This window comes from Megalobrama amblycephala, linkage group LG16 (assembly GCF_018812025.1).
Source record: "Megalobrama amblycephala isolate DHTTF-2021 linkage group LG16, ASM1881202v1, whole genome shotgun sequence".
Lineage (NCBI taxonomy): Eukaryota > Metazoa > Chordata > Actinopteri > Cypriniformes > Xenocyprididae > Megalobrama > Megalobrama amblycephala.
In genome coordinates, this window is record NC_063059.1 from 34,154,735 (window position 1) to 34,165,209 (window position 10,475).

The window sequence follows — 10,475 nt, forward strand, 5'->3', positions numbered from 1 at the left end:
CTGTCTTGTGGGCACTTGCAGCTGTTATGTCTTGGTGTTTGCTCCACCTTGATATGCAATAGGGTGTGGCCCTACAGGCCATCCTGGGCTACCGCCGTCTGCATTCAGTTCTCTGGTGAACTCTGGTTATGTTGTAGGCCCTTTTCCCGGCCTGCATGACTATGTGCCCGCTTTACGGTCTGTCTGTTAGGTTGAGCTTTGTACTTCCCTTCGGGGTTAACTGCGTAATTGTGCTTAGCTCCCTAAGCTGGTTTGGTTGTAGACTTCTATGAAGTCTCCCGTTAGACCGGCCCCCAGGCTGGTTTGTGCTCCCCTGGGTCAGGGGCACCTTGTTAACGGCTGAGTAGATCCTTGGATGAGTGGTTGTACTCCTCTCATACGAGGGTCCATAGCGTTTAGCTGAGTTCCGCTCTCCAGGATGCCCATCTCTGCGTGTGGGTTTGAGTTTCTTACTGCCTTTCGCAGTCGCTCTTTCCTGCTCTCCTCTTTGGAGTTTGCGCTTGGAGATTCTGTATATCAGACAAGGTTGGCCAGGCCAGATTTAGCTTCGCTGGATCTGGCTAGGCCTCCTTGGTGGCAGCGGGATGGATTTTCCCCCCGAGTGACTGGCCAAGGTTCCTTTGGTTCCTTGGCCACATTCCCTTAAGGGACCACCCCCTCTCGGGGTGTTGGTTCCAGATGCTCGAGCAGCCTTGGTAGGCTTTTTGCGGAAGGCCTCTTTTAGGCTCAGCTTGGGCTGTTGGCCGTACGGAATGCTGTCACTGACAGCCTTGGAGTTCTGCCCCCGGTTTTTCCCTGGAACTGCCGGATATGTGTCCAGACATTTGGACTGGCATTCTCCTCTAGCATGGCGGCGTGGGTATATCATTCCCCTAGCGCAGTCAGCGCAGAGTAGAAGTTCCCTTTCGAAAGGGAACGTCTCAGGTTACATATGTAACCATGGTTCCCTGAGAACAGGGAACGAGACTCTGCGCTTTCATGCCATGCTGCGGGATGCCTGCTACAGTCTCTTAAAGACAAGAAGATGTCGGCTGTTTCCCCAGGCGCTCCCTTTATACGTCACGGTTCGCGCCGTTTGACGTGATAGGCTGTCGCCGGCCAATAGGATTGGAGTGTGGTGATTTTTGGCATTTCGAGCACGGGTCACGGAGGACGTTCCCCTAGCGCAGTCAGCGCAGAGTCTCGTTCCCTGTTCTCAGGGAACCATGATTACATACGTAACCTGAGACGTTTTGTTACCCCTACACCATGAAAGGCCTCAATCACAAACAGTTTAAAGTCAAAAGACCACTGGGGCATATAAGTGATCTGTAAACAAAAATTACTAAATATATTTTCCCCTTCAGCACTAAAGTGGACAAGGCCAAGGTTTAGTTTTTTATATGTTGTGTTTTTAACATGCATGTTCAGGTTATACTGTAGCCAACTTACCCTATAGCCACATTTGATTAAAACAAGAATATAAGTATAATTTTAAAAATTCTGAATAAGTTTTCTTTTTCCTCACATTTATATGAATCAATTGCTCATGAATACAATAATGTCTATAAAAAGCATATACAATCTTTTATACTTAATCTTACCCCTCAATTACATTAAAACTGGCACTGCAATCTCTCTGAGACGTTCTTATGCGTACTGGCTCATAGGATGGTCACTCCACTTATGAAAATGAGAGATCTTCTCTTCTGTGCTGGTCTGGATGGGCCAACCCCACGCTTTGAAGAAGGGGCACAGATTCAGTTTGACCACCTTGGAGAAGGTCTCAGCATATAGATTCATCTTGCCTGCATTGTCATCTGGCACTCCACTCATATTATGGTAGGCAGCAAAAACTTTCTTAAAAGCATCCCAGCCAAATTTTTCCTGAAGCTTGAAAAAAAAGTACAATAAAAAAGGTTAGAGAGATGATGTAAGATTACACAATAATGGGTATAAATATATTTTTTTATATTTATATAATTATATTTTTATTATAATTACATAAAATAACATTTTTCTATTTGTTTTGCATTATTTTGTTTTGTTTTTTAAATAACAAAGTTCTTTTTTAAAGAAATAACTAAAAAAGGGTAAATTATTACTTCCAAGACACCCTTGCTTTAAAATTTCAATGCTAGCAGGCTAATGTTAGCATTTCCCAGATCACCTACTTCACCTTTAAACAATCCGCTAAAACAGTATTCACAGTCTGTTTACCTGCATGTAAGTCTCGAGTGCTGTCCACATACTCCAGCTATTTAAATCCTTACCACCACTGCAATACATCTTGATACGAGCCTGGCGGTTTTCTAGAGTCATCTCGGGATGAGCAATAGCTCTATTCAATCGCAGCACTTTCTCATGTACGTACACTGACCACAGGTTGCAGGTGCACTCAGTGGTGTGTGGAGGGAACTCCCAAACTCTGCGCTGCTGGTTATGACCCAACTCATGAATAGGTCCCCAAAGACCACTTTTATAGGCTTCCTCTACATTTATTAGTTCTGGGGCAGAGATGGAGTGCATCATGATGGGATATCCAGCATGCATGAAACCTGAGGGAGAAAAAGGAGGAACGGTGTTATCGTCAGTATTGTGTGAATGTAATTAATAATAATATTGTGATTCTGTTGTAATTGTGATGGATCTTTATCTCAGCAATAGTAACACTGACCGTAAGAGATTTGAACATCTGCAACAAACCGCTCCTTGCGGGGGAACTTGGCAGATCTTTCTGCCAGGTCAGCTATGTTTCTCATTATGGTATCCCAAAGTGTAGCCACCTCATCAGGGCGGTCCAGATTCCTTATAAACTCTGATTCTAATGTGATGATGATATTCTCAAACTCAAGTTCTGCCCAGGGGGCAGGTGCCGAACGGATCCCGTTCACCCAGTCAGCTACACTTGTCTCTCCTGTGGGACAAAACATGTTTTACCATATACCTCTAAGGAGGGGGGTATAATGCTATTTCATGTATTCTGGTCTTATTTACACTGTTAAAGAGTTGTATTCTCATGCTAAACATGGCCAAGGTTTCAAAACACAAGTTGGATGAATGACAAATTATTTCTGTGCCAAAAATTCTCTTCCAAATCCTTAGAGGATTTGGGGTCTTTTTTCGAGTATGGGCCTGAGTGACATAAACGGGGGTGGAGTTCCTTGTACGGGCACTTCTCCCAGAAGGGCGCGCACACCCCCCCCGACCAGAGCATGAGAGCAAGAGCACGCCCGTCAACGCATGTTCGGTTTTACGGTAGTCGTCAGCAGCGCTGCACAGGTCACAGGTCTTCACAAAATCAACAATGTCACCAAAGTAGTGTGTTTTTGGTTGTGAGGGAAAGATAACCTTCCTTCCCAAAGAAGCCGGTGTTAAGTGGATCTGAGATTTTTGTGGTTACGTAATACATTGATGCGCTCTCGATATTTGTTATTAAAATAACCATAGAAACTTGATAGTTGCAATCACTTTTTATTGGTTAAAATGAATGGAGAATATCTTGTGTTTTTTTTTCCGTGGCTGTTCAAGCCCTCAGGATCGGCTCTTATGGTTTCATAAACAAGGCCCAGGTCTACACTGGATTTACAGCTCGTTTTAAACTGAAAGATGGAGCGGTCACAGAAATAATGATCCCGGTCATGATTTGGAACCTCAGGTGGTGAGTAAAACTGCTTCAAATGTCTGTTTTATTGGCAATAGGCGCCTAAGTGCATATAATGTAAACAACACAAACGTAGCGAATTCATAAATTTGTTATTCATCACTCACTATACTCTATATTCATTATAGTGATTCAAAAGTTATCCAGGGATAATGTGATGGTGTATTGTGTGTGTTTAAATACATCTGTTTAGCTGACCATTGATAGCTTGCAGACGATCTTTACACAATAGCTGTGCATGCTTGTGATAACTCATCATTCCATCTCCGCTCTCACGTCACGCCTCAGCTGTTTTTGGAAATACTTGGTACAGCGTATGTATCTTTTATAAATATGATAAAACTAAAGACTTTTTGGAGATATGAAGGATGCACTACTACTCTATAGGCACTCGAGATTAACACGAGATTGGCAGAAACTGTGTGTGATCCCCACCCCACCCTTAAATGTTCTGACCTCTGTCCTTACTGTCATGCTCACTGAATATTAATTCAGAATTCTTACCAGATTTGAAGTATGGAGCCTGTACTGAGACCTGCACAACAATTTCCACCCCATCCACTTTGCTCTGAGGAGGTGCAATTAGGTAGATGAGCCCTCCCCACAGATTCCTGACCTGGACCATTTGTTTGTTTAAGGGGAATCGCTCATGGACCACAGGAGCCCGTTTCAGGTTGTTTGCTCCACCAATGTTATCTGTCTGGCAACCAAGCTGCACCTATATAGAGTATCTCCTCATGTTAATAACATGCTCTCCAAGCCCTATGAGCAATAAAGTTGTTTCTAGAATGACAAGTATATTACATGCAGCACTATTCCTTTATTGGAAACATGTAATGTATATAGACTAATGATTACCTGCCAATTTTTCCCAACAATCTCTGGAGGTATTTCTATGAACGTCTTCATACCAGGAGAAAGATATAAGCCTGTGCTAATCCATTCTTCGTTAGCTGAAACATAGTGATCAGAAATTGTAAAACTTAAACAAGGAATAACATTTTCCTTCTGCATTTGGCAAGAAACCTTTCGTACCTGCAGTGTTTGCACTGATCCGGACTCTCGCATTAGACACAGTGGGCAAGTCAGGTCTGTCCTTGATGATGTATGGAAGAAGGGCATCAGGATTAGGCGACACTTTGTATACCTCAGTCCCAACGTGGAGCATCAGGTGGTCTTTGGCACTCTCAACAGGACAATTACTGCACACCTGTGGAACACCTACCTTCTTCACTATGTCAGTAAGAAGTGCGAGCACTGAAGTGTAAGTGGCACTGTCTTGAGAACACATACGAAGGTAATTTGCACAGTCGCAGCCCAGCTGCTTCAAGCAGCTTTGTTCATGATCAGTCAGTTCTTGATCCTGGCTTACATGTTTGACAAATCGTTGCAGCATCCTACGAAAGTGGTACCCCTCTCTACACCTGTGCTCTATTTCTGGGGCCTCATATAACCCTCCACCTAAGGTGTTGTCTAAGAGGCTCAATCCCATCTTGTTAAGAATGTGATTTCCTGGGCATTCGGTCATCACATTACAGCCAGGGTGGGTCTGGGCCCAATACCAGGCATGACCCCCAACCAGAAGACCTCCACCTTCCGCAACAAATTCTTGGATCTCTGCACACTGGTCATCACTGTAGGAAGTGCAGACGTAGACGCTCAGATCTTCTCTGAAGCCAGTCAACTGGCAATCTAAACCTGATTCGCTCAGTACCGCGTGGGCTGCTTCGAGGCTGGGTAGGATCCCAATAACACCCGTCCGACCCTCATCAAGCCACTTGATAGCATTGATCATGAATGTGGACAGAGAGTCCCGGCCCAGGTAGGTTTCATGGGATACCAGAATTACTCGACCTTGTCCATAATAGGCACCAGCAATGAATGCTTTTTCAGCCGGAGTGACCGCAATGGGAAACGCTAATGGTCCATGCACCATCACCTCAGATGCTAAAGCCTCTCCTTGGGTGTCAAACTCGGGCACACCTTGTAACAGGAACTCTAGATCATCTTTGAAATCTTTTCCTATTCTGAAAAAAGACAAGACAGATGGTGAAACGCATGGTTTGTTAAAGAATGGGTAAAAAGCAAAAATGTATGCTGAACTTACGATACAGCAAGCCAACTAGAAGGGATATTTCTCGGAACAGGAAATTTGCCAACTTCTCCTGGGTGTTCAGAGAAATAAATTCCTGCAACACTGCACACCTTGTTTCCTGGGAAGTTCCTTAAAGTGTTTTCTTGTGGATGGTGATAAGACCAATTCCAGGCTTGGCCAGCAATGATCAAACCACCTCCAGCTTTAAGGAAAGCAATCAGATCCTTTGCACAGTTCTCGACACTGTAAGCATCTGTGATATATATAGCTAATCCATCCCGAAAGTCTCCTAGCTCTGTCTTGATAGGGTAGCTGTTCAAGTTGTCAGCTACTGAACGTAAACTCCCCTTGATCCCTACAATGCCAGCATCACTGGTACATGGCATGAGCCACATTAGGACATTCTCTATGAGGCTAGGAAAGCGTGTTAGGTATTCCTCATGTCCCAACACCACTATACGTCCTTGACCGTAATGAGATGCAGCCATCAGCACCTGACCTCTTGGATTCATAGCAAGTGGAAAGGCATGTTCACCTATTAGTACAAGATTGCTGGGCACTGCTTTCCCTTGGAAATCAAGCTCCTGCAGCCCAGACATGAGAGTGTAGTAGTCCTGTTCGCATGCCATGGTGGACTACTTCTGTTTAGTAAGTGAATTCAAATCAATCACTCTTAACTAACAATCAGTTGTACAGGGTCTGAACACTGGGTTTGTTCAACCAGAGCTTCTGCATGCAGAAAAACAATTCTGATTGGTTTTCAGTCCTACACAAAGACAGAAAATGAGAAGAGGAAAAAAAAGAAATAAAGTAGCAATTATTTATAAAAAAATACTAAAATTTTAAAATTATATTGCTTAATATACTATACAAAAATCTGATATAAACAATTTAAACTTTACATCCCATCCCAGTTGTGACTACATATGTAAAATACAAACACTCACCTTTATCTGTAGATAAACAGCAAAATCCCTAGAGTTAAATCAACTCTGCTCAGAGTACAATTGGTCCCTCTCTAAATAGTGTTAAAATAACACTGAAGCAGAGTAAATGTTCATGAGATAATTAAGCAATTATTTAAGTGATGATTGAGCATTAATGATGAACGCCTGTTTTTAACAAGCAGAATCACTGAAGAAAAGAGAAACACAAGAACTACAACTGACTTCAGCCACAGCCTTAGATAAAATCAACTGAAGATAAACATCATGAAATCTCTGAAGATCTGATTAAACAACTCCACAAACAGCATTACCAGCTTCGCTTATTACTAACCAGACTGACTTTATTTCTGTCACACATCTACAGGAGCTCTTATTGAGAATTAACAGAGGTTTAGATGTTGATGTCTTATTGAAAATGTTTGGTTTGAGGTCACTTTAAATGGTCCATTTAAATGATCAATACAACCCATAAAGTTTTACACTTGCCGAAAAGTGATTACAGCCTCTATTTATTGAGTTAACTGTTCTTTCTGCCTCAAAAGGACTTAATTTCATTCATGGTTGTTATTTTTGACAGATAGTAGCTCATTTAGTCATTTTACACTTGCCGAAAAGTGATTACAGCCTCTATTTATTGAGTGAACTGTTCTTTCTGCCTCAAAATGACTTGATTTCATTCATGAGGGTTATATTTGACAGATTCTAGTTCATTCAGTTATTTTTAATTGGTAAAAGTAGTCATTTTGAGGCAGAAAGAACAGTTCACTCAATAAAGAGGCTGTAATCACTTTTCAGCAAGTGTAAAACTGCATTTTATGGGTTGTATTGACCATTTAAAGGTAGTTCAACCGGTACAAACAACTGAATGAACTATAGTTTGTCAAATATAACCCTCGTGAATGAAATCAAGTCATTTTGAGGCAGAACAGTTCACTCAATAAGTAAAGGCTGTAATCACTTTTTGGCAAGTGTAAAACTGCATTTTATGGGTTTTATTTACCATTTAAAAGGTATTTCAACAGGTAAAAAGGACTGGATTGTTTGTCACAAAGCAAGTAAAATAGGCCTCTGTTATAATCACGTAAAAATCATGCTCGATTAAGCAATAAACGGCAAATTAATTAAATTAATACATTTAATTAATCCGTTACAGGAAAAGTTCAGCTCCATCTGCGAGCCCCGTGATCTGAGTCTCCGCCCTGCCTCAGCACGAGCCGAACCACCAAGCCCAGATGCTGAACTCTCTTCTCTTGAGAAGAGACCCAGACGAGACGCACAGATTGTGTGTGATCTAGTGTCAGATAGCGAGGACACGGATCCACACACTTAATAATCTTCTCTGTGCACTTCATTTTACCATGATAGTGCTTCAAACAAGACAGTCCCTGAAGACAATTAGAGGATGACATGTTGTTTGGGCACCCCTTATATACAGGCAGGCGCATTGTTATGATGTCATGGGCTGTTGCCGGTCAATATGATATCGAAAACCTAGGTAGCTGACTTGCTGCCTCACTGCCTTATCAAGCAATGCCTTGTAAGGCAGCATTTGTGCATGAAGGCACTTGATGAAACGGATTTGCGAACAGACTTCTGCGGCAGCATAAGAGTTTAATGATCTACCGCAATATAGCGTGAGCTTTGGTGAGAACTAAACAAATATATAATTACTACAGTAGTAATTTCTCTCTAGAAATGACATCAAAAGTGGAAAATGTTGGTCAAAAATGTACATTTAGACACAAACTGGCCAGCGAACGCAACTTTCGGACGCCATCTTTATTTTTCTAGCTCAACTGTCACAGAATGGAAAGCACAGGATTGTGGGATATCAAAGGCAGCTAAGGATACATCTATGATGCCTTCAAAAATCAATCAGATGAAGGTATCTCAGGAAATAGGAAGTGAAGCTAAATTTGAATTCGGATGTGCCTTGATGCCTTCCTACCTTGAAATGTGTCCTCTGAAGGCAGCATTTTCCAGTTTTCGGACACAGCCATTGTTGAGATTGGCCCTGCATTCCATTCGGAAGGGCTCATCCCTATGCCATAATAAATATTACAGTAGTATAGAAAAATAATATACATACATTTATAGGTAAAATCGAACTCCTAACCTCCTGTGCCCATTCTGTGACCTCAAACAACATCTCTATGCAAAGGATCATGGGGACCCGAAGTGTACCTCAGTTGTATCCTTCGAAATCCTTCATTGCGGAAGGACCTTTGAAGTGGCCGGTTTTGAGCACTTCGGTTTGGAATGACCCTTCAATATGGCGGCTATGATTATTTTCACTCCGAAGTGCCCTTCAGAGGGCGATATATCCCATTTGGAATATATGTTGTTGTTCCTTTCCAATGCTGAATTTTCTATTTGTATACAATGTACAGTGTTTCTGTGACTGTCAAAATCATGTAAATATACAAGCGTGGAGTGTTACTTTACCCGCAGTTAAAAGTGGTGTTTAGAACGACGATAACCTGGGGTTAAGTGCAGTGTGAAAAGCCTTATGAATTGCTTGCCTTTTTAAAAAAATAAAAAAATAAAAATTAGCCTTATGAATTGCTTGCCTTTTTAAAAAAAAAAAAAAAATTAAACTGAACATGATTGATTAATTTCATTAGTGACAGGGTATAATTTATGTCTCCAGTATATAAGAAAACAGAGAAAACATGAGAAAAACAGAATGCCAACTTTATTATACATGCTATGCTACATTCTGACTACAACACAAAGTATTGTTAAATACACTTCCAACATTTCAGCCCATTTGTTTGTACCCTTCTCTCATGGAGATCAGATAAGGTGCTGCATGTGTAATACATTGGAGATATATTTAATCATGCAAAATAAGCACATGTAAAGATATTTATAATGTAATTGCTTATATTTTTAATGAAATACATTATAAATGCTTAATTTTCCAAGCAAGTTAACAAAAGTACAAGTGCAACTGCATGTATTAAAAAATTGACCAAGCAGACTAGCAAAATGTTAACCCCCCAAAAATCACACATACCTTAAACCCTTTTAAGTAGTGATGTTACATTCTGTGCTGAGGCTTCGGAGCGTGTGTCGAGAAATCCCGGAATCTTACAGTGAAGCGCGTCGAGGCTTGTATAACTTTAGACTAATGGTGTCATTGATGACGTCCGAAGCTTCGCTATATAAACCCATGGGATCCCCTCAGAATGTGTGGTTTTAGGATAATAATATCGCCACTCTTGCCTATTATGACAAAAAAATGGATTTACACACATTTGATAGCCCCATTAATTTCAAGCCAATATTTTTTATACATTTATGTTATACAATCATTGTAAATACACATTATGTTCATATAAACAGATTAGTCTATGGGGAAAAGGATTTTTTCTTCATTGTCATTTCTAAGCTTTAACTGGCGCAAATTGCAGTGTATCATAAGTCATCTGTGATAGCCTATGTGCCTGTTTTAAATTCTTTGACTACCAGATAGTATTGTGTGAAGCCACCAGAAATGAACCCTTTTATGAACCACTTTTTAAGCATATTTGGCAAAACACATTTTGAATTGGTACATGTCTAGACACAGAGATATAAAGAATCAGCAGATAAATCTCTACAAAAGTGACATTCTTCATACTGCAATGCATGCTGCCATGGATACACTAACAAGAAGCAACACTCAATAGAACGTTCCATTGCAATATACAAAAAAAAAAGAAAAAAAGAAATTAAGGTTAAAACATTCCAGGATTATTCTCCTTATAGTGGACTTCAATGGCCTCCAAACGGTTGAAGGTCAAAA

The 10,475-nt window shown here is 41.0% G+C and overlaps 1 protein-coding gene across 1 annotated transcript; it reads right to left on the bottom strand.

Moving 5' to 3' along the window:
- Positions 1-1,099: 1,099 nt before the first annotated feature.
- Positions 1,100-9,834, bottom strand: LOC125248802 (TRPM8 channel-associated factor homolog). The gene is made up of 8 exons (XM_048160920.1): positions 9,705-9,834; positions 5,751-6,504; positions 4,679-5,670; positions 4,502-4,596; positions 4,148-4,361; positions 2,657-2,896; positions 2,200-2,537; positions 1,100-1,872 (listed from the first exon to the last, which is right to left on the bottom strand). Exons 2-8 carry the CDS (start codon positions 6,365-6,367, stop codon positions 1,630-1,632), a joined length of 2,739 nt encoding a protein of 912 aa, XP_048016877.1. The 5' UTR covers positions 6,368-6,504; positions 9,705-9,834; the 3' UTR covers positions 1,100-1,629.
- Between the last annotated feature and the right edge of the window lie 641 nt (positions 9,835-10,475).